Source organism: Coturnix japonica, chromosome 10 (genome assembly GCF_001577835.2).
Source record: "Coturnix japonica isolate 7356 chromosome 10, Coturnix japonica 2.1, whole genome shotgun sequence".
Classification (NCBI taxonomy): Eukaryota; Metazoa; Chordata; class Aves; order Galliformes; family Phasianidae; genus Coturnix; species Coturnix japonica.
The window spans coordinates 12516661-12539628 of record NC_029525.1 but is presented as its reverse complement, the minus strand read 5'-3'; the positions used below and the strand labels follow the sequence as shown (position 1 = coordinate 12539628).

At 46.4% G+C, this 22968-nt stretch overlaps 1 protein-coding gene across 15 annotated transcripts in view; it reads left to right on the top strand.

The window, feature by feature from the left end:
* AKAP13 (A-kinase anchoring protein 13) overlaps window positions 1–19554 on the top strand; it is a 146802-nt gene extending 127248 nt beyond the window's left edge. For 13 of the 15 annotated variants that reach the window (XM_015873121.2, XM_015873125.2, XM_015873123.2 and 10 more), the window contains 18 exons: window positions 181–293; window positions 712–858; window positions 1059–1309; window positions 1932–2057; window positions 2166–2283; window positions 2900–3148; window positions 4504–4580; window positions 5770–5951; window positions 6036–6118; window positions 6428–6607; window positions 7254–7415; window positions 9157–9227; window positions 9734–9778; window positions 10673–10723; window positions 11212–11661; window positions 13151–13463; window positions 13745–13861; window positions 14265–19554. In XM_015873121.2, coding sequence (XP_015728607.1) covers window positions 181–293; window positions 712–858; window positions 1059–1309; window positions 1932–2057; window positions 2166–2283; window positions 2900–3148; window positions 4504–4580; window positions 5770–5951; window positions 6036–6118; window positions 6428–6607; window positions 7254–7415; window positions 9157–9227; window positions 9734–9778; window positions 10673–10723; window positions 11212–11661; window positions 13151–13463; window positions 13745–13861; window positions 14265–14314 — 2785 coding nt within the window. In that variant the 3' untranslated portion in view covers window positions 14315–19554. The remainder of the gene's footprint in view (window positions 1–180; window positions 294–711; window positions 859–1058; window positions 1310–1931; window positions 2058–2165; window positions 2284–2899; window positions 3149–4503; window positions 4581–5769; window positions 5952–6035; window positions 6119–6427; window positions 6608–7253; window positions 7416–9156; window positions 9228–9733; window positions 9779–10672; window positions 10724–11211; window positions 11662–13150; window positions 13464–13744; window positions 13862–14264) is intronic. The other 2 variants (XM_015873122.2, XM_015873124.2) reach the window with 2 other exon arrangements.
* Window positions 19555–22968: the final 3414 nt, after the last annotated feature.

Genomic DNA, 22968 nt, shown 5'->3' with positions numbered 1-22968 from the left:
TTTTTTCATGGTTTGCTCCAATAACAGTGAGGATGGGAAGCGACAGTGTGAAAAGGAAAGCAATGAAAAAGAGTTAGCCCAGCCATAAAGCCTGAGGTGTGATTCTGTAGAGAAGCAGTGCCGTCATTTAGAGCTGTAGGTCTGGTTGTAAACAATATCCTGTCTTCTGTTCTTCTTCAGGGTTGGGAACGATGACAGCTTAATACACACTTGGAAATTTCTGTCACAGTCCACAGACTCTTTACATAAAATTAGCCGGGTGAATGAATCCACTGAGTCATTGGTTGATGAAGGTAAGGCATCCCATGGCACTTACAGCAGGAGGAAGGTCTCCGTGCTGCTTTCCAGAAATAGAAAATCCAATCTGACATTTCAGCTTGAGTTTTTCTTTTTTAATGGACAATTAAAGTGCGTTTAATGTCATGTTACAGTGATACCACACGGTAATTTCTTATTGAATTGTGGGAAAACATTTAGAAGGTTTCAGTTACAGTTGAGTTACTTGGAATTGAGCTTGAGGGCAAACATTTCCACTTTTGTTTTGTTCCTCTGGCCTGTTCATCCAGCCAGACGCAGAACATGCCTTTTTATGTCGATATGAGGTTTTTTGTTGTGGGGACAGAGAAGATTTGCCATATCGCATTGATGGATGAAATACCTGTAGTGTTCAGATCTACCTGCAGCAGTTGACACTTATGTTGCTTTGTGAAGGTGCAGACATGAACGAAGGGCAGCTGATGGGAGACCTGGAACTAGATTCCAAGCAGCTGGAGGCAGAGTCCTGGAGCCAAGCAGTAGACAGCCCGTTTCTACAGCAGCAAAACAAGGATGTTGTCAAACGGCAAGATGTCATTTATGGTAAGACGTGCACGGATGTTCATTTTTCACTCATTTTAGATGGCCTCTTTATATATCCACATGCATGTATTTCAGAAACCTTATTTCATTGAATAGGAATCACATTGACTGTGATTCCTCAGTAGCCAAAGTGAGCTATGGTTTTTCATTGTACTGTGCACCCAAGTTCTCTACCATGACCTTGTCTTAATCCCCTACAGAGCTCATGCAGACAGAAATGCATCATGTCCGCACCCTGAAGATAATGAATGACGTGTACAGTGCGGGGATGTTACAGGAGCTGCAGTATGATCAGCAAGTTGTGGACAAGATCTTTCCCTGCCTGGAGAACTTGCTGCACATACACAGTCAGTTCTTCCAGAGGATTCTGGAAAGGAAGAAGGAGTCATTGGCAGACAAAAGTGAAAAGAACTTTGTTATCAAGAGGATAGGTGACATCCTGGTGAATCAGGTAAGCTGTGGATAATAATTGAGCTTCTGAGAATGCAGCTGGAAGCCAAGTGCTCCTGAGTTCTTGCTTCTCCCTCCGTCTCTCCTGTTTATACTTGTTAGGTAACTTCACATGCAGACAAAATTCTCTACCTCTGATTTTTAAGCACCTTTTGCTCTTTTGGAGGAAGATGTAATGATGGAAATTCAATTTGTTTATACTGTGGGAGAGAGAAGCATTTGGTAGCAGACGCCACATGGTTTGACCCATAGCCAGGAGGGAAGGCAGTAGCCTGCAATGCAATGTGTGCAGTGCGTTTCTTGGCTGATGTACAGAGAGAGAAGATATTTAACTTAGGGCGGGCTCTTGTGCTTTCCTTTATGTTTTCTCCCATTCTCCTTTCTCTAACTCTCCCTCTTTGGCTTTTAAACTCCACTGAGGTGCCGTCCCAGATTTAGTGTTAAGTGTGAATGCAGCAGAGCCACAGACTCCGCTTGTTACTTTCTAGAGATTTAATTTCTTGGCTTATTGAGCTTTGTGCTGATTTGTTTTCATAAAATTCATTTGAGAGACTGACAGGCGCTGCTGGAAGTTGCACCAAGAGCTCAGTGGAAGTTGGATCTTTACATCTCTTGTCTTGCAGTTCTCCGGAGAGAACGCTGAGAGAATGAAGAAGACATATGGCAAATTCTGTGGGCATCACAATGAGGCAGTAAATTACTTCAAAGATCTGTACTCAAAGGACAAACGTTTCCAGGCTTTTGTCAAGGTAGGACCTGGTGAAAGAGAAACAGCCCATAGGGAGAAAAACTGATTCCTTTCTGTGCTCCATTGGGTGCTTTGCTACAGAACTGAAATTTTTGGCTTTGTTTCTTAGAAAAAAATGAGCTCCTCGTTGGTGAGACGCCTTGGGATTTCTGAATGTATCTTGTTGGTAACGCAGAGAATCACAAAGTACCCGGTCCTGTTACAGAGGATACTGCAGTACACTGCAGGTAGGGGCCAGTTCTTTTGTAAGCGTGTATTTGCTCATCAAGTGTGCATTACCAGGACCTTTTTTTTTCCTTAAATTTTCTTAGAGTTGGCACACTAAGCCAGTCGTTGTCTCACACTGTTATAATGGGATAACCATGTTTCATCTCTCTGTTCAGTGTTAGTTGATCAGGTGCCTTGGTTTCATTGATGTAATCTATCTCTAGCTAATTGTGTATGTTTGGTGGCCCTGCTAGGCAGGGGGGTTGGAACTACATGATCCTTGAGGTCCCTTCCAACCCGGGTAATTCTGTGATTCTGTGATAATTATAGAGCCAGCATGCTCAGGCTCCAGAGTCTTCCAGCTTACCTTTTTTTTCATAACAGCTAAAAGATGTGGTTACTTTGCTCATTTCTCATCTACTGTCTTGAGGTATATTGGAACATCTCCCAGCCTCAACCCTGTATGTGAAAGGGTTTGTGAAGCTCTGCTTAGGAAGGAAAGATGCATCCTGTTGGGAGAATGTTAAAAAGTTATAATGCAGGAGTCTGAGAGGGAGAAGAGGAAGGAAGTAAAGGGAAAACAGGGATGTCCACAAGGATAAAGTGAAATAGAAATCTTTCTCTTTCTGTTCAAAGAAAATGAAGTGGAACATGAAGACTTGACTCAGTCATTAAACCTTGTTAAAGATGTGATTGCCGCGGTCAATAGCAAAGTCAGTAACTATGAGAAGAAAATGCGCCTTGATGAGATTTACAACCGGACGGACAGCAAGTCCATCATGAGGATGAAGAGTGGTCAGATGTTTGCAAGAGAGGACTTGAGGCATCGGAAGCTCATCCGAGATGGGCCTGTTTCACTGAAAAATGCAGCTGGGCGGTTAAAAGGTAACAATTCCCTCTCTGGGCATAGGGTTGCTCCTCAGATTGGAATCCCCAGAACTTATTTTGCTGCTCTGAGAGCCTTTGACAGCAATTTCAAATCGGATATGATTTATTTTGACGTTTTGGAAACAGGAAGTTTATGTTTGTTTTCTGAGCTTCCAGGATTACTAATGACTTCATAAGGTGGATGAAGCAAGTTATGCTGCTGTTGTGAAATACTGTGATAAGCACAGGCTGCATTTGTATTTCTAAGTCACAGAAATGCCTGTTCTGTAGTGCATGTTCCCAGCAAAAGCAGGACCTGTCGATCCCAGTAGGGGTGCAGCTGGTTCTGATCCTTTGGCAATTCTGTGGTACTTTAGGTGGAAAAGATAGAAATTTGGGAAGAACTTTTTCTTGCACCTTGTCAGCATTTCCCCTCTTGCAGAGTGCATGGAAAATATAGTGATGGAGAAGAATGGGGTCAAATGCTGACTCATGCAAACCTCCAAGGGTTTTGAGTTCACTTTGCAGCTTTGATTAAGATTTGGTGGTTCTTTTATCCAAAGCAGATCCTGTCTTCCTAAAGCAGAATGGAAGGAATTACCATGGGATGATTTCACTTTTTGGTTTGCTTCCTGTGTGTCACAAGATTTCCCAAGTACATAACACAAAAACGCTTTGTACTGAGGGATATGGGTGGGGTATTATACTTGGTACTTAGTGTGCAGCTTTATGCTCTGTCATTAGGAGACTTGGAAGGCTGTGCATGTACTTTGGGAAACGTTTGTATTCTGATTTAAGATCTTCTCAATCGCTTGGTGCTGTGCTTCCTTCCACCATGAAATAAAGGTCCTGCATCTCAAGCTGGGCTCTGTTAGCTCCCCTTGGAGTTAGCAGGGGTTTTGTTTGTCTGTGAGCAGAGCTGGTGGTGGCTTCTGAAGTCACTGTTTCCTGTAAAGAAACTGCAGCTGACAAATGTTGCTGTTGCACAATAATTTACACTCCCCCAAACTACTCTTTGAAAAAGACATAAAACCCCCAACTTCCTGTGCTGATGCTTTGCTCATGGGCTGAAATATTGATTGCTTCAGAAAACAATTCTGTTCTGTGTCTCCAGTTCTTGCTGCTATTCCATGTCCTACCTGTGGGCAGTTCATGGCTGGAGAGCAGCCCTCCCACCCAGGGGGGGGTTCCCAAGGCAGCTCTGCATTGCATGGCCCTTCCAGCATCTAACCAGGTGTTGCACAGCACTGCAGGCTGATCCCAGACCAGCCCTTGTGCTCCCCAGTGGCCAGTGTTATTAAAAGATAAATCTGCTTAGGAGTGTGTTGTGTGGGTGGTTATACAGCACCTATATAATTTTTCTCTTTTTGCAGAAGTCCAGGCTGTTCTCCTCTCTGACATGCTCATATTCCTTCAGGAGAAGGACCAGAAATATGTCTTTGCTTCACTGGTAAGTTTTCATCCTTCTCCTTTGCTTTTCTGTGTGAGGGTCCCTTGGTGTTTGTTATGCAGTAAAACCAGCCTCTGCCTGCTAAACAACTTCATTTTCCTGCTTAGAACATTTCTGTTTGTTGGGGGAGCTGTTTTGTCAATTGGAAAACGCGTCATTGTTTCACACCTCCCCCTGGTGATTCCTGCAGTGCCTTGGCACTGCTGATAATTGGCCTTGAAAACCCTCCTGCCACTCCACACGCCTTCTCCTTTTCAGTTTGTGCAAACTGAAGCCATGAGCTGGGGGGATGGAGAGTAATGGGATAATGCAAACGTTGTGAAAACAAATCTTAGCAGATGATGGTGTTCTCATATATTATGAAGTGCTATAGAGGAGGCAGGGAACACCACTGCAGTAAATGCAGCAGAGCAGCGTACAGATAAATGTCAGAAGAATGTGGTTGTAATGCACCAAACCAAAACCAATCACTTCTGAATGCAGTCTCCTAAAGGTCGAGACACACTACACAACGGTAGTCTGATACCTAACTAGGTCTGTTAGGACTGTACCTTGCAGACACAGTTTAGACTGTCTAAGCCTTGTGTCCTTTTGGCCCTTGGAATGGGAGCAATGGGATTTTGTAACCCAATGGGATATTTTAAATCGGGCAGGCTGACTACACAGAGACCATAGCACACAGTGAGCACCCTCTTATGTACAAGTATTGTCCATCGCAGATGTCCACTGTGGGCTTCTGAGAACAGGCAAGTTTTTGTTGGACTTGAAAATAAGGTGTTACTCCATCCAAGGGTGAGACTGTGAAGATGAGATGTGAGAAGCAGCTGCTAGCAAGCTTCACTACATTGAAGGGGCTGTAATATAAATGACAAATTCAAGAGTGTGGGCAGGAGGAGATGAGATCAAAGGTCTGCTGGGGATAGAGCAAAATATGGTAGAGATTTCAAAGCCCCAAACTCCATTTTAAATTACTTCTCTGTTGAAATGGACCAAAGTAAAATTGCTTTTCCTACAGAAATGATGGAAGAAAGCAAAGCCCTTCTCTGTTTTGTGACCCCAGCAAAATGCTTTTTATTTTAATCAGCCAGTAGCTTCAAAAAATATTTACTACCCGAGAGCATTTGCTGCATTGGTAGTGGGACCTTTAGAATGGTAGTTCATTTCCTCACCCATTTCTTTCCATCTGAAGGACCAGAAATCCACTGTGATCTCTCTGAAGAAGCTCATTGTGCGGGAAGTGGCTCACGAAGAGAAGGGTTTGTTCCTGATCAGTATGGGTGTGAAAGATCCTGAAATGGTGGAGGTGCACGCCAGCTCCAAAGAAGAGCGGAACGGCTGGATACAGATAATTCAAGACACGATAAGTACCATGTAAGCTACCAAGCTGCTCTGGAAGGGTGAGAAATGCATATGGTGGTGTTGTGATGGTTACTGAGATGTGTCTCTTTCATGCAGGGATAAAGATGAGGATGAAGGAGTCCCTTGCGAGTCTGAATTTGAAAAGAAATTGTCAGATACAAGAATCAGAGCACTGAAAGGTAAGGAACTGCCTAGGACAGCAATTGTTGCATTGGGTTTTGTGACCCTTTTCCACGTGCACAGTTGAACTCTTTCAGGGGAATGAGGATCCTGCATCCAGCCAAGGGTTGCAGTCCTTGTTTGCATCTCACCTTGTTTACAGCCCAGTGCTTTGTGCCTGCTGCATGCAGTTCCTGTGCAGGATTACAAGGGGCAGAGCTGTGTCACCACGTTCCACTAGATGGGGCCAATATCTCAGGAATCTCTTTCCTTCCTTCCCAAAGCTTTTCTTTTCAATCTTCATTTCTGTTTTCTGCTCACCCCCACAGAACAACTTCAGCAGAAGGACAGGCAGATCCTCCTCTTGCTGGAGGAAAAGGCCAAAATCTTCAGTGACATGGCAGACTCCTCTATGCAAGAGGACATGCCGGGTTCCAGACTGCTCTTCAGAGCCAACACTGAAGAAGCACCAAAAGGAGAGGCCATTATGAAAACCGCAATAAATGAAGGTGAGCAAGTCAGCGTGGCACTGAACAGCGCTCTCACCTTCAGTGAATCCCTTGGTTCTCAAGCACGGTGTTTACAGGGGCAGCCTGTTTGTTCCAAGTGAATGAATAACAGCATAGATAAGAAGGTACTGCTACTGATGGTGTTGTGGCAGGGACAGAGAATGAGGATCAGGAAAGGAAGCAGATATTGATGGCTGTTGAAAGAAGGCACAAAAGAAGTCTCAGTATAGAGAACAACCCTGTGTTGAATCTGAGCTGAGGCCAGGGACAGCCCAATATTTCATCCTTGTCTTAAATACAGACCATGCTGTCTTTCGCTGTGCTTTGGGCTCAGCAAGGTTTGTGGGGGGGACTCCAATTCCTGCAGGTATTCAGGGTCTCTGCAAGAAGCAAGCAGACTGTTGGCAAATGCAAGGCTGAATGAAAACTCACGCAACTTTTCAGTGTCTTCTTTGGAAAGAGTGAAAATTATTAAGTGCTGTTGTGAGTTTTTGCAAGGGAGACACATATGGTTTGTGTCTCTGTAGAAACATTTCTTCTTTAGTACAGAAAAACACGTGAAGGTAGAGATGGAAGTAGCTCAGAAAGCCTGAGGTGGTCTGTAATGGTCTGTAACAGAGAGAGATTGATGATTTTATCTTCCCAGTGGAACTGCTACAAGAGCTGGTGAACAGGAACCTGGGCAGCACCCTTGTGCAGCAGCTCAGCAGTGCCACCATTGACGAAGAAGGAGTTGGCCCCATCTCTCTTCCTAAACGGGCAGAAACTTTTGGTGGATTTGACAGTCACCAGATGAACGCCTCCAAGGGTAAGTCGTTATGTGCTCCCACAGCAGCATTTGTTAATGATATTTCATGTCATCCTGTCTTGTGCTTTCTGAAGGATTCCAGCAGATGGTCTGTTTGGATGACTCTACTTTTCTGCAATGCTAGCAGGTAGATTAAATATCAGATTAGGAAAAAAGGTACAGGTGAAATGGTAGTTGAGAACTTGCTATGCAAGTATTGAACATGTGAACTCTTCACTCCTGTCTCTCTGTCTTCTCTCTTAAGTCATTTTTCCTAATTTACTTACATGCTTACAAGCATTTGGCTTCATTACAAAGTGTCTTCTTCGTGTTCTTCTGCCTGCAGTTCTGTTCTTCATCCTTCAGTTACCTTCCAGCAGGAGACTGGGGCTGCTGCCTTTGCGAATGGATGATGATACTGCCAAGCACCTTCCTCTGTCTGTGCTCTCTGTGCGTTTGTGTTCCACATGCAACTGCATGTGTTATTCCTGCAATTAAGTCTCTCTCAAGAAAATGAGTGAATATTCATTTCAGCTGCAGAGTTGGCTGCTTCCCAATGCTCTCTTTCTTTCCCCTAGTCATCAGAAACTTCCCTGTCCTCAAATTCCTTTCTCTGTGGTCTCTCTCATGCTCCCAATACAGCCAGTTTTGCTGTGCTAGTGTCTGTCTCAGCACTGGGATGTTGGACCCCGTCTGACCTTCTGCATTAAAGGAGCAGTGTTAGCTCCAGACAGTCAGACATGAGAACTATGTAGAGATTTTCCTGGCTATTGGAAAGCTGCAAAGCTCTCAACAGGCCTTGTCATCATCATGACAAATATATTCACGCTGAGGGCTGGAGGGGGTTGGCTGTTCAGGGCTGGGCCTCTTTCTGTTGTAGTGATGAATGAATGGCACAACCTCAGGCTGTTCATTGCCCAGCACTCTCCCCCCTCCTTGTTCACTGTCGCCTGTTTTTTGTTTGATGTGTGATTTTTATTTTTTTTTTCCCTATAGAAATACCATCTTTTGAATTAGGTTGGAGTTCAGTAGTTGTAGGGTCTTGGGAGATGTTAGGAAAATAAAGCGTGGCCTGTTTATTCAGCTGTGGAAGGTCCAACGATGAGTTGCAGCAAAAATAAAGGTCTGCTGGAGGGTGAGGGTCAGCCTTTAGTAGCGAAGTCTGCCTTGGAAGGGTGATGAGAAAACAGGTCTGTGATGGCTGCAGCTTTCCTGGCCCCATGAGTCAGTTCAGTGCTTGGAAGCAGTGATAGGAGCCATGCAGGGAGAAGCTAGACAGAGATGTCCAGCATCCCTTTGAAGGCAGAGGTTTCTGATGACTAAGGACTTATTAACATAAAATCACACAGCAGTCTAACCCAGCTGTAAATTACATTTGGACAGAGAGGCACTGAAACTGTACCTGCAGTAATATGCTCTGAGATGTTATTGCTATTTTTCTCCATCTGCTTTTGTTCTGTCTCATGACTTGTTAGCAAATATGGGTGGTTTATTTTTGTGTGCAGAAAGCACTTTGGGGGCTAGACAGAGCACAAGTTAAAGGTGTATGTCAAATTTATCAGAGCAATGTTTGAAACCAAAGTCAATCTTTGTCTGAATTCACATGTCGAGTGCATGAAGGAAGCAAACACATCTGGTTAAAGTGCAAAGAGCTCTGTGGCCCCTCTTGTGACACATCTCAGTTGTCTTTATGAAATCTCAGACACAAGCAAGTGGCTTAAGACATTGTATAACCAGTACTGATGCTGGCTTCTTGCTTTAGGTGGAACAAAGGATGAAGGCGACGATGCTCAGGACCTACGGAGAACAGAGTCAGACGGTGTTTTAAAGAAGGTATTGCATGGTTTATCTGTGGTGCCATTCTGAGTTCAAGAAGGTGATAACTCAAGTCTTGAAAGAGGCCTGAATCCGTTGGCAAGGAGATGTATCCTAATAACATGAAATAAAATGGGAAGTACAGAGTCCAGAACACTGCTGTAGCTAAAATCCTGACTCGAGAACCATTTCATATCAGTAATATTCCTTTGTGGCAGAGGTTGTGCCATCTGTCTGCAGATCAGCCGAAGCATGTGTTTAATTATGCGTCGTTATTGAAACAACAAGGTCACACAGAACCTTGCACCTATTCTTTCTGGGGATCGATTCATCACGTAACTCCAAACGATACTTTATTAATATGTGATTTGGTGCCATTCTAACTCTCCTGAAAACATAAATGAATGGTCCCAGAATTGAATGTGGAGGGGAGGGGGGTTAATGTGTCTGTCATTAGTTCAGCTTCACAGAACATTTGTTACTATTTCTTATTTGTCCTCATATTAAGCGTGATCTTTTCACAGGGTGGAAATGCGAACCTGATGTTCATATTGAAAAGGAACAGCGAGGTAAGAATCGATTCTGTTGCTGTTTTCTTCACTTAAGTGAATTTGTCTCAATAGGTGATAATGTAAAAGAAAATACATTACTTTAGCTGGAGCACACGTGGACTTTTAAGTACATTCAGCTGAACCCACTGTGTCGTTTATTTGTTTAACCTTGGATGTTCAGACAGGGAATTCACTAATTGTCATCTGCTTGCCAGCGGGATGATATGTGCTGATTATAGGCATCAGGGGTTAATTACCACTAGGATGTGCAGGACTGTATTTATTGTGCATCTGCAGACAGAGGGAGTTTAATTTTATGTTGCAGGTGCAGTGATTTGGGGCAATTAGATTTCTATTCTCCCTTTGATACACATTCATAACTCCAATTAGCATTAAATTCAGAATGAGAAGCTGTTCTCTCAATGCTGGCTACTGCACCAATATTGCAAACACCACTGTTTGTTTCTCTTTTTATTCTGTGGGGTTTTTTTCTTCTTCAATAGGTGAATATATGAGATTCAGACAATTTTTTAGCTGGGCTAAACATACATTTTGGGCTTGGGCATCACTCCAAAGTGTCCTGCTCTTGGCTATGTGGTGGTGCACCAAGTGTTTGCATGTACCTGTTTTCTGGGAACCTTCATTAATATACTTGCTGTATTTGTGTGTCTGCCGCGCTGCAGTTTTCCTATGAAACGACAAGAGGATTTGTATGGGTCAGCCAGGGTGAAACAGGGCTGTGTACCAGGGAATGATAGAATTGCTGCAGGTGATGAAGAAGAAAAACATAGGATGTAGAGGGTTGGCCATGCAGCTTGGACTCACCTGTGGGTCACAGTGGAAAAGGAAGTTTCTTTATTACTGTCCTGGCAGTAAGTGGGGTCTAATAAGAGTGCTGTTGTTTTCTTGCAGCAGGTCCTTCAAAGTGTTACCAACCTCCGTAAGCTGCTCAGTGCTCTGCAGGTACGCTGCCCTTTCATTCCGCTTCCACATGCTGCTTGCCCAAACCATGGAATGAGCTCTCCCTGGTGCCTTCTCTCCAGGCTGAACAAACCCAGCTCCCTCAGCCTGTTTCACCCCTCTGAGCATCTTTGCGGCTTCTTCTAGCCCTGCTCTGGCAACTCCACATCTTTCTTGTGTTGTGTGCCCCAGGCCTGGATGCAGTCCAGAAGCTCTTCCTCTTCCCCCCTCCTGCATGGCCCAATACCCCACAGCAGACTTGCATTCAGCCTCCTGGCACAGCAGCAGTAACCAGCTGCTCCCTGGCACACTGTTTGCATTTAGGAAGCTGCACATGGAGGTTTAGACCTCGACCAGCAAAGCTGCCACTGCAGCTGAATGCTAAAAGTGGTTGAAAAAGATGCAGTTCTATTGTGCCCTGAGCTGCTCAGATGTGAAGCTGCTGACCCTGGAGTGGGCATTGCAGTGATGTCTCCCTCCTTCCCTCCCAGGGTGTTGTCCTACAGCAGGACACCTACATTGAGGGCCAGAAGCTGGCCTTGAGTGAGAGGGCTTTGTCCCGAGGCTTCTTCCGCCCAACCTCGCTGCTGGAGCAGGAGAAGCAGCGCAACCTGGAGAAGCAGCGCCAGGAACTCGCCAACCTGAAGAAGCAGCAGGCTCAGCACCAGGAGGAGAAGCGGAGGGCAGAGAAGGAGTGTGAAGCACGGGAGAAGAAGCTGGCGGAGTTGGAAGTCCAACTGGCCAAGAGGGAGGAGGAGATCCAGAAAGGGTGGCAGGAGCTGGAGTGCAGGCGGGAGGAGCTGATGCAGTTGAAAGCCTCCTACCAGCTTGAAACGGAAAAGCTCCACAGTAAGCAGAAGCAGCTGGATAAGGAGTGGGAGCAACTCAGGAAGGACATGGAGCGACAACCTCAAATGTGGTTGGAGCATGATGACAACCAGGTAAATGCTGCCAACAGGCAGGATCCCACAGGGAGCTGTGCTCTGCTGGGAGCTCCCAGCCGGCTGCCTGCCCTGCGGCACCAGCTGCCTGGCTTTAGCCCAGTCCTGGGTACGCAGGGCCTGAAGCTTAAAGCTGGGTCTTTCCTTACACCTCAAAAGCCACTGAAGCGTTGCTGCTGTGCTCTTCCTGCTTTCCCAGTGCCTCTGTTTGGCAGAGGCACATGGGGAGGATGCACTGGGATGTCTGAAGTGTTGCCTTCCACATTCACTCCAAGTGGGTTTGGCTTTGTGGAGCATTGAGGCAGGTGAGGATTTGTTCTCAGGAACAGCCCAAACGTTGCTGCTCACTTGCACCCTTTGGCATAGGGTGGCCCTGTGAATGCAGTATGTGAGCTTAAGTCTGCCTCCACAAGCATTACCTAGCAGAGAGGAGTGTTGTCCCTGGTCCTAAGGAGGCCAGACTCCTGCAGTCTGGATGTGGTCTGAAGGTCACTTGCTCCAGTGTGAGAAGCTCCTGGTGTAGGACTGTCCAGAGCTAAAAAGCACAGATCCTGTTCTGTGCTGTACATTTTTTTAGCACGCTGGGGAGAGCATGCATCAGTTTGCAAAACATGGGCTGAGTTTGAACCTTAAGCCAGCTGTTGAACGTTTGTTTGTTTATAACTCCCTGATTTTGAATGCAATTTGCTTAGAGCTCTAACAAAATTAGCCTGTAAATGCTGGATTGCGGAACTGAAATTATTTTGGGTGCCTGAATGGACTAATTGCGGAGCTCAGCAGTAAGCTCTGTAAAAGCAAATCACCCGGGGAGTGCCTGCTCCCTCCCAGCCCAGCCCCAGTCAGGCCAGGGGCACACAGCACAGCTTCCTCAGCATCCACAGAACACAGGGGCATGGGGTGCGATGGGAGAGGCTGAGAGGTAAAGTAACTGAGGGCTCGGGATCAAGGGAAGGAAGCTCCTTCTCATGCAAGCATCTCACTGACAGTTCAGAGCTATTAATAGAGGGCTCGGCGAGGCTTTGTTGAGCTGTTGTTTTGATCTTCCCTTTGAATGCAAGGGCTCAATTATACCCTGAGACAGACGTTAAGAAAAATCAGGGAAATGTTTTGCTTTCATCTTTCTCTTGGGAAGGCTTCCTTTGCCACATGCCCGGCCGGTGCTGCATGCTGCCCGGAGAGGCACACTCCTCTTGGCCTGCTGCCACTGTCTGTGTGCACTAACAGTGCTGGGTGAGTCGTGGTATCGAGATCTTAGAGAATGTTTGCCCTTGGCTTGTTGATTTTACATGTGGGAGTAAAAGATACTGGAGCGTTAGTCTATACTCATCGCCTGTCTCACGCAGGAAGGGCTTTGCCTGGATGGCTTTGCTTTGTAGCTGCTGAGTGGGTGGTGGTCTTTGTGAGTGGTCTCAGAAACATCTTTTCTCTGTCCAGATTCCCCACTGCCCTCTTTGGTGCATGAGTGAAACTTGTTTCGTTTCTTTTATAGGTGTCAAATCGACATGAGAAACTTGCAAGGGTTTGCTCCCAGTCCAGCCTGGAAGGCACCTCCAAGCAGAAGAACCCCTCGTTCCCTAAGCAAGGGCACTCTGATGTAGAACTGTCTGTCTCCCCAAAAAGGAACAATCTTTCAAGGACACACAAAGAGAAAAGCACTTCCCATTTACTTAGCACAACAAACCAGACTAACAAGGCAGCTGAGGAACAGCCCCAGATGCCTACTCGCCTCTTCAGTTTATCCAAACCAAAGGAAAAGAAGGAAAAGAAGAAAAAGGGCAGGGGACATCGCTCCCAGGAATCTGGTGAGTGTCAGGGGGTTGCAGATGTGTTTTTAGGGTCAGTGAGCTGGAATTCCCCACCAGCCAGTGAACCTGTGGAAGCCATCTAGCCTTGAATAATGATGGTAACAGAGAAGGACAGAGAAGATCAGAATTCCCAGCTTCGAGTGACCTCCTCTGTGGACCTTTCTGCCTGCTCTGCAGCCGCTGGGGCTGTCAGAGGGACATGTTGCCTCTCTTCTCCTTCCCTTCCATGTCCTGTTTTGAGCAGCTTCCACAAGCTGGCTTCTCTCTCTGTTTTTCAGCTTGCTCTGCCTCAGAGGGAATCAGGCTTTCAGTCTTTCAGAAGCTGCGTGGAATCTTCCGGTCTGCCTCGGGACCCTCCAGCAGCAATGCTGACAATTATTGTTCTGTTGTAGCTTGTAAGCAATGTCTCCAACCCTTCCTGTGCCCTCTCCCCTGTGCTGGTCTACCTTGTCTATTGATTTAAAAACTAAACATGTTTGGGTTTTTTTGTCCCCATAGTTTTTCATCCCCATAGCACTCAGTTCTGGACTTCAGACTCTTGCCCCCCATACACAATGTGATCTCAAGCCTTCGGGTGACCAGCTGATCCATCTCAACTCATTGATGTTTTCCAGTTCACGTTCAGGAAATTCAGCAGTTTTCCTAATGGCTGTAATTTCCTAATAGCTCACTGGAACTGGACATCTTTCAAGGTCCCCAAAGGACTGAGCAGAGGGTTTCCACATACCTGAAGGGAGTCCTGCCCTGCTTGCGATGTTGCTATATTCCCATAGTGATTCCCATTTGTTCTCCCCTCAGATTCTCATTCATCGGAAGCACCTCCAGAGGGTGAGGAGATCTTCTGCTGAGTGGGGACAGATCCATCGGTCATTCTCAGCTTTCGTTCAGTGGACATCTCCCTGCCCGACCCACAGCACAGTGCTGGTGCCTGCACCTGACAAGCGTCTGGAGGTTTTCATTAAAACGTTCTGCAAGTTTATAAAGTGGTGGGAAAGGGCCTCTTTCCTTGGGTTTGAGTGCGTTGTCACCACAGAGGCTTCTTGCACAGCAAGTGGTACCATCTCCCTGTGCAAACCTGGATTCAGGTCGGTTGGGATGGATGTTTGCAGTCTGCTCGTACTGCTAAGGGATGAGAGAACATAGCCTTAAGGGGTCTGTGCCTTCATATTCCCCTTTTCTGGGGAAGGTAACCAAAACCAAGCATTCAGAAAAAGATTAGGACTCTACAAATGGTGCGTACACACTGGCATATATAGATATACTGTACATACCCATCTCTGTATCTGTGTATCCACTGGGATATGCTTTGGTCTGTACAGCCAAGCTGAGCTGGGCCCGTGGGGATAGGTGATACCTGATGACTTTCAGGGAGTGTGTAGATATCAAATATCTTGCCCCACTGCCCCGGCTGTAACACCACTGACCCACACGCCCCTTGGTGCTCACAGTGTGGGTGCTGGGTTTCAGCAAGGTACTGCACACCAGGGAAGAGTAACAGTGTTCAAAAGAAAGAAAAAAAAACCAGGAAACAAATAAAATTGAAGATTTCCAAAGAGATTTTACATGGGGCAGAGGAGTTGCATGTCAAACTGTTTCCAGAATCAAGCAGAACTTGGAGTATATTTAAGGTGATGCTGAGAAGAGAAACTGGGGAGACTTGGAAGGCAACCCTAGGAAGCCAGGACAGAAAGTCATCAAGTAGGAAGAATGCTAAGCAGCTTTTGTTAAGCGCTCTCTTGGAGCTACAGCTCACTCCTTCCCATAAAGACTTGTATTGCTAGAATCTGTTTCTCCAGTTGTTTGACATCCCTTCAGCCAAGCCTGGTGGCTTACGGGAGAGGTGGCTGGAAATCTGCTTTGAGGGACCTTGGTTCTGTTATTTGTGCTTTCTTTCCTCCACTCTTTACATTACTGCAAGGCTTTTCTTCCTCTGGATTTTGTCAGCTTCTCCAGCTTGTTTCTAAGGCAGAGCATCAGTGATTTCAGAGCACATTGGTGCAATAGGTCAGAGCAGAGTGAACATTGAGGAGACAGGTCTTCAGTCCCATGTCTGTGCAACACTGTGCACTTGTCTCTGGGCAGAAATATATATTTGCATGGACAAAACCACTGTGCAGCAGGTCCAAAGGCTGGCGTGCCAAGTGTGTGTCCTTCATTGTGTGAGCACATCTGTGCCACCCTCAGCAGAAGGGGAAGGTGTGAGGACAGCTCTCGATGCAGAATCATAGAGTCATTTCAGTTGGAAAAGACCTGTAGCATCATCAAGTTCAATGGCTCACCTAGCACTGCCAAGTCTGCCTCTAAAGCGGCATATGCCGACAGTGAGGTGTTTATACAGCTGTGGAGTACAGCAGGCAAGAGGAATGCAGCAAGCCTCTTCTGTTCCCCGCATGATTATTCCAAACCCTCTGAGGTCAGTTGGCCAAGTGGATCTGTGAATGGAGATAGGACGTTATCAGCTCCAAAACAACTCAAAGGTTTGCTCCGAGTTGGAAGCTGCTGAGCGCATTTCCTTCCCTACCAGTTCTGCTTTAATGTAAAATAACCCAAAACCACGCAGCACAGCAGTTGTTCAGTTGCTCTGTTGTTTGATTTAGCTTCTCCCAAGCTAGGAACACGCAGCAGTTTGCAGAGTCGGTTGCTGATGAGGGGGATGCTCCGATGGTCTGTGCAGGAGCCTTGAGAGCCACCTGCTTGGTCTTGAAGCAATCTGAACTACTAAAATGAAATGAAAAGGGGGGGGGAGGAAAGGAAGAAAGGAAAAAAAAAAAAAAAAGGGTTGAGATTGATTCTTACTTTGCTTTTTTTTTGTTAATGTTATTTGGTGCTCGTTCTTAATTGCAAGCAGGGCTTGCAAAATTATTTATCTTTCTGTTTATTTGAAAGAGGTTTTGTTTTTTGTTTTAAAGAAGTTTACTTGGTTTTATGTCTTTGTTTTGCTTTTTTTGGGGGGGAGTTGGTTTTTTTCTCCCCCCTTTTTTTTTTTTTCCTTTCCCCGTTATGTTTTTATTTTCTTACCAAGAGATTGGTAAAAACCCAACATTCTGATTGCCTGCTTCCTACCCAGCCGGGCTGTGGGCAGTGCTGTGCCCAGAGTGACACGATTTCAACTCAGAGCTTTCCATAAGGCAGAGCATCTTTAGGCCAGAAAAGTCTGGGAAGAGAATTAGTGACTTTAGACAAGAGTTCTATCAGCTCTTTTCTTTGGTTAAATATTTAACTTGGGTTTTCTTACGTTTCTTAGAGGCAAAGGGAGAGCAAAACACAACAGGGTCCTGCAGTGCTGTCAGGGCCTGGGTGGATGTCTGGGCCGATCCGGGCAGCTCTGCTTGGCTGGAAGTGTTGGTGTTATCTTCTCAACAAGAAAAGCACCCGCTGAGCAGGTTAACTTCTGCCCCACTGTTTGCATGGCTGGGAAAACACATGTGCCAAGCTGAAGTTTTTGGAAACCAAACCAGTGCATGGCTCATTTAGTGTTGTATAAACAGAGATCAGGTCCTCGATGTTTCTGAGCATTCCCTGGAGCCTCCAGTGGCCTTTGCCAGTCTGAGCTTTTCTTCTCATCCCGGTGTCTTTTTGCCACTACTGCTTGAATTCACAAAGCAGGGGGATGTTCTGTAGCTCTGAGAAGGGCCTCAGGAGGGAGATCCAGGGCTGCAGGGCTGTGTGCCTGGTTTCAGTCCCTATTCTGACCTGAGCAATCCAAAATGAGCACCCAGGGCCATGGCCGAAAATAGGGTTTGCTGCATGATCTCCAAACGTCCGTTTGTCAGAGATGCTGTGGGTTTGAATCAGAACTATCCTGAAGGGAAATACTGCACATCAAAGCTGTTTGTGTCTGACATCGCAGTGGGCAGACCTTTGTCCCTGGAGGATGTACATTGCTACATGACTCACTTTGTTTGGATTGAAGCCTTTACTCCCACGCTGCTTCTTCCTTCTGTTACCTTTAGGAAGGTGAGGACTTGTTTTTACCTCTTCAGCCTTTTGTTTTTTCCCACTCAGGTTTTCTTTGGAAATGCTTGGCATAGGTTCCCAGAGTCTGATTCCCACTCTGATCCCTGCAGGTTGCTTAAGGTTGTCTGCCTAGACTACAGTCCCAGTTCTACAGCACCTTTTCCCAGCCTTAAAATTGTGTTTGCTTCAGCTCCAGGCCTGGCACCCATCCTGCAGGTGCCGAGAGCATGTTTTTCCTTCAGCCCAACCTGATGTCAGGCCTGGTTCCCAGAGCCTCGATCCCACTTAAAGTACCCAACCCTCCTCATTCCATGTGGGGTTCCTGGGGCATAGAACAGTTTTGGCACTGTTTTAGATGAAGTACAAAGGTGGTCAGTATCAGCTGGGAGCGCCAGGAGACCCCAGGAGCAGCTATAGGTGTAGGACTTGGTGGAGATGTGTGGGGTTTGCCTTAGTTTCTCTTAAATGATGTGATCATCTCAGCATGTGACTTTCTCTCAGTGTGATGCCTTAAAGCACTTTAAATGGAACTGGTTGTGTCGCTTTTCAGTTTGGTTACATGGAGACAATCAGCTGTGTTATTGCTTTCCCCTCTGCATGCCCAGCACAGCCTAAGCTGCACAGAGCAGTGTTACCAGCACCAGCCTGCCCTTGTTCTGGGAGGGGACAAAGGGCCAAGCGTTTGGTATTGTTATTAGACCAAAGTGGATGTGAATGTGACTATGGTCCCACCGCAGGCAGGGTGAGCCCTTTCCCCACGGGAGAGCCCAGCAGTCATTTGCTTATGAAGCCCCCTGGCCTCACACCATGGCGCTTAGGAGCAGGCAGGAGTGGAGCAGTTGGCTTCTGATGGCCTGGCTGTGTCACCCTGTATGACCTTATGCTACCACCACCCTCCTCCTCTTGGAGTTTGACCACTGCTGAGAAGCAATGCCATGAGCTCAAGCGAGTTTGTACAGCCTTCCAAAGGCAAGAGCATCTGTAGAGCCTGAAGTCTTTACACCTTCCTTGCTGCATGAGGATATCTCAAATGCCCAAACCCAGTCCTTCCCATTGCTACTGGGTCAGGAGACTCTATCCGGTACCAAACGCCAAGGAAGCTGTGTAGGGTGTCTGGCACAGAGCAAGGGAGGAATGGGCAGGGGGCACAGGAAAGAGCATCTGCTTACATCCCACAAAACATTCCTTGTTAACCAGAAGTCTGGAAGTTATTCTGCCTGCTGGTCAGGTTTGGGAATTCAACATAATTTAAGGCACCCTTTTAAAGAAAATAAAAACCCCAACCCTCCTGTTCTGCTCCTAACTCTTGCGTTGCTTGTCAGAAGGGGCAGCAATCAGCGATGAGTTCTTGACCCGACGATGCAGCTAAGTTTTAATGATAGGCAAACTGAACTGGAGACACCTCTGGCTCCTGGGGCATGGGAAGCACAGCGCCAGCTCCCAGCCCACCTGCATTATGGGGCTCGGTGCTTTTCCTTCCACACGCATTTCACTGACACTGATGCTTTGCCCAAATATATTCTGCTTCCTTCGCTTGGGGGGGGATTGGGGGTCAGGATGATGTTCACTGCTTGGCCTACAGCTGTGAGCTTTGTGTGTATTTAAGCTGTCTATAGGTATCAATCATTTCCATGCTCTGAAAGTATTTTATTGCTCTATCGATATTAAACGGTGACTCAACAAAAAACAATCTGACTTCCAGTTCAGTTCGCCTATGGTTAAAGTTTAGCCTGGTGTTTGTTTTGTACTAATATGGAATGCACTTGAGTAATGCCCAGGGCGTTAGGAGGTGTATTACAACAAGCCCATATACCTCTGCCTTTGGTTTGTTTCTTAAATGAAAAAGAGAAAAAATATGCTTTGCATTTTCATGTTGAACCCATTAAAAGTTTTAAAAAGAAAAAAAAAAAAATTTTAAAAAAAAGAGGGTAAAACCTAATTGCTGTATGTTAATTTGTAATTATGTAAAAAGTGAGCAGGTTATTGACTGTAAAATTCTTCAGTTTTTTCTGTAACTTGCCAGAAACCATTAGGTTTTGTAACAAGCTTTTATTTATCTTCCTTTTTAGTTATTGGCATCAACCTCTTGTAAAGTCATTTTTCCTCTAAATAAATTTGATTTTAAGTCTGAGTTTTCTACCTGATTTATTCCCCTCTCCGCCCCCCCCCCCCCCCCCCCCCCCCCCCCCCCCCAGTCCCCAATCCTCTTGGTATTCCTGTTGTTGACTTTGTGACAGGTGGGGGGGGAGCAAAGCAGTAGCTGCAGCCCTACCTGTAATAAATGTTTGCATGTCTTTTATCTGCAGGGTTCCACCACGGACTCTTTATTTGTTTCCTCTTTGAAGATTTGCATTCTGCTGAAGGGTCGTAGTGATGCTCAGCTCTTTCGCCTGCTCTTTTTCATCCTTTTACAAGAAGAGGAAGTGTCACAGCATTATCTCAGCCACTTCAGCTCTCAGGTGGGCTCCTGGCACCAAGATAACAGGCAGGTGGTGGCTGCAGGTGCTCTTATGCCCTGTATTTTCTGTCACCCACTGAAATTACTGCTTATCTCAGTCAAAACCTGGGCAATTCTGGTCCCAGGGTGTTTTATCTCATTTGGCTGAGAACTGGAGGTGCTGCTTCACGCTGTGGAGGGAACGCTGTATGCCAGATGAGCTGGTTCTTAACAGGCACTTGGGAAATGCCGGCCCCCTTCCAACACTCCATTGGCCATCAGTGTGCTGCGTCTCCCCCCAGCTCACTCCTCTGTTGCTTGTGCTGTGTATAAAATCCTGCCTGGTGTCTGTGCCCTGGAGCGTGCCTGCTGCCATGGAGCTCAGAGCCTAACAGCTCCAAGGGCATGGGATGAGAGATGAAAGGGCCCTCCTGTACCTCCAAGTCCATCCTTCTGCCTTCCTTTCACCAAAGAATCAGTTCCTACCAGCTGCATCTTCCCATCCAGGCTGGTGAGCCTAATTAGGCAGGAGTTCAATTAGAGAGGTGAGTCATTAGCAGAGTCCTGTGGGAAGCCCCAGTGAGCTCAGAAGGGCCCTGGCCTTGCAGGGAGCAGTGTGGGCAGAGGAATGGGCCAGACCTACAGGGCTTGGGAAGTATCCACCTGTCTGAGTTCATGTGTCTGATCTGTTGTTCCTGCAGCAACCCAGAAGAGGGTAGCTGGTGTTTATGTATCTCTCTGCATCTGCAGTAAGCCCAGCACCTGCTCCAGACTGCCAGAAATTCTATGGTACTGACTGGGTATGATGCTGACTCTTCAAGAGGAGGAGGGGATGCTTGCTCTGGACAAAGGATGTCAGGAGGGACAAAAGGATGTATGGGTGAGCCAGGATCCATCCTCTGGAACCATTTCCCCACCAGCATCTGGAGGTGGGTGCAGCCGTACGCAGGTTTCTTGTGTGGGATGCAGACGCTGGCGGTGCAGTTCACGCCAGGGAGAGGGAAGTGAGATGTGTGGGCGCTGACAGCGTGAAAGCCAGGCTTTCTTCCACTTAATTGGATTTGTTATTCAGCTGAGAAACAATGAATGGCTTGGGTGGACTCCAAGCTTGCGATTTCAGTTAGGAAGTCAGCAAAAAAAATGATAAAGTAGGTCACACCACTGCAAACAGCACTGATGGTTTTGCACAACAGTCGATGACATTAAATAAGGAGGTCATGAAATGGAAAGAACAAGGGAGACTGTAATGGAGTGAACAAATGGGCTCAGCCTCTGCTGTACACTCACGAGGAGTCTCCCATAGCCTCACTGCACATCAGCACTGGAACAAGAGGGATTCAGCCCAGTTTAAAATTCCCCTTTGGTTGAAGGGAATTGGTGGCAGTGGTTTCTGCTGCTCTTGGAAATATAACTAGAACTGCACTGAATGGCTGTTAGTGAGCCTTGACCCTTTTCAGAGACTGCATTGCTTTGGGTTTATCTGAAGAGAGAAAGGAGTGTGGGGAATGGAGAACAGCTTGCCCTGGGACATAATACAGGGAGGATGTGCAGTGCTGGGCATTAATTAATGTGCAGGGAAAGAAGACAAGCCAAGGACACAGGACTTCAGTGCTCTGTGTAGACATGGGTGAAACTGAGACCATGTTGGGTGGCTGGAAAAAACATCTCTCCACTCCAAGAATGTGTCTAAAAGGCCAGCAAAATGCCAGACCGGCCTCTGTGTGGATGTGAGGCTTCCTCAGACACCGGAGGTATTAAATCACCAACTACTCTGTGTTTAATTGACTCCAGTGAAAAAGAGCGAATGAGCTCAGATGATAATTCCCTGCAGGGATTCATTGCACAATAGTATTATTTCAAGGGCAGCTGGGGTCATGCTCGGAAAGTGCATATTTAAAAGCCAACACAGCACTCTGAATTTCATTTAAATAAGAGATAGGAGCTTCAGCTTGTTGTCCCCAGGGAGATCCAGATGGTTTGTCACTGGGGAAGGAGGTCTGGGACCTGGAGCAGGGGCCTGGGAGAGGTCTGCACCCAGCTCCTCCTCCCTGCTCACTCTACTCCAAATGATCTGGGAACTGAATCCCAGCTGGGGCTGAAAGGCAGTTGGGTGAGGGCTGAATCCCTGCATGCTGGGACCATCTCTAGGCTGGGCTCCCAGCTGCTCTAGGGGTCATGTTCAAGCTCCTGAACTGCCCCCAGCAAAGGCTGACCGTGGCACTTTTCTGCAGGAGTGTGAACACAGAGCCCCTGCAAAGCTACCAAACTGAGCTTTACCTACTAAGAAGACAGAAAAACTCTTAAAAAATAATAAAATAAAAAATCTAAATTTCTTTTTATCCTTCTCAGTTAAAAACCTGACCTGCTCTGACTTCAGCTTTGTGTTGTTCCATCTGTGTTCATCTCCCACTCCCCTTTTACTGTGTTGCTGCTAACTGAGAAACCTTTGTATTTCACATTGTATATAATTCCTTAGCAACAGGTTGCTGCTGTCACGGCTACTTGTGATTGCTTTTGAATTCTCTTTCCAGCAGGCTCCAGAATAAATACAAAAGAGCACGTCTTTGCATGGCTCATATCAAAGCTAGCCAGTTGCAAAGCCTCCGATCTGCTATTTAAAGCCCCAGCATCCTGTATAAAACCTTGATCAACAAAATTGAAAGGGATTTCATTTACATGCTCCTGCTATTTTTCATTCTCCTGCTCATCCAACAGTAATTTCTGGACTGTGAATTGGTTTCCCAAAAAGCCCATTAATGAGCTTTTTCTATGGAGCCTTGCATTCTATTTGACCCAGCTCATGTCTGCTGACACCACTACCACTCAGCTTTAGGGGCAGGGGGCTGTGTTCCTAGTCTCAGCTTTGAAATGTAGGTTCCAAACCCCTCTGAGTTTCTGTGTGCTGCCCATAGGAAGCTCTGCTTCCCGACTGTTGCATCCACTGTTAGAAAAGTAGGAAATAAATACAAATTTGCAAGGTTCTGCTGTGCCAGTAGCTGCCCTGCAGCAATGCTATCATGTTCCAAGTCTGGAGCGCCCGGATCCTTTCAGAGCAGCTCCTCAGAGACAGGGAGAGCAGTACACGAGCAGCGTGAGCAGGGAACACAG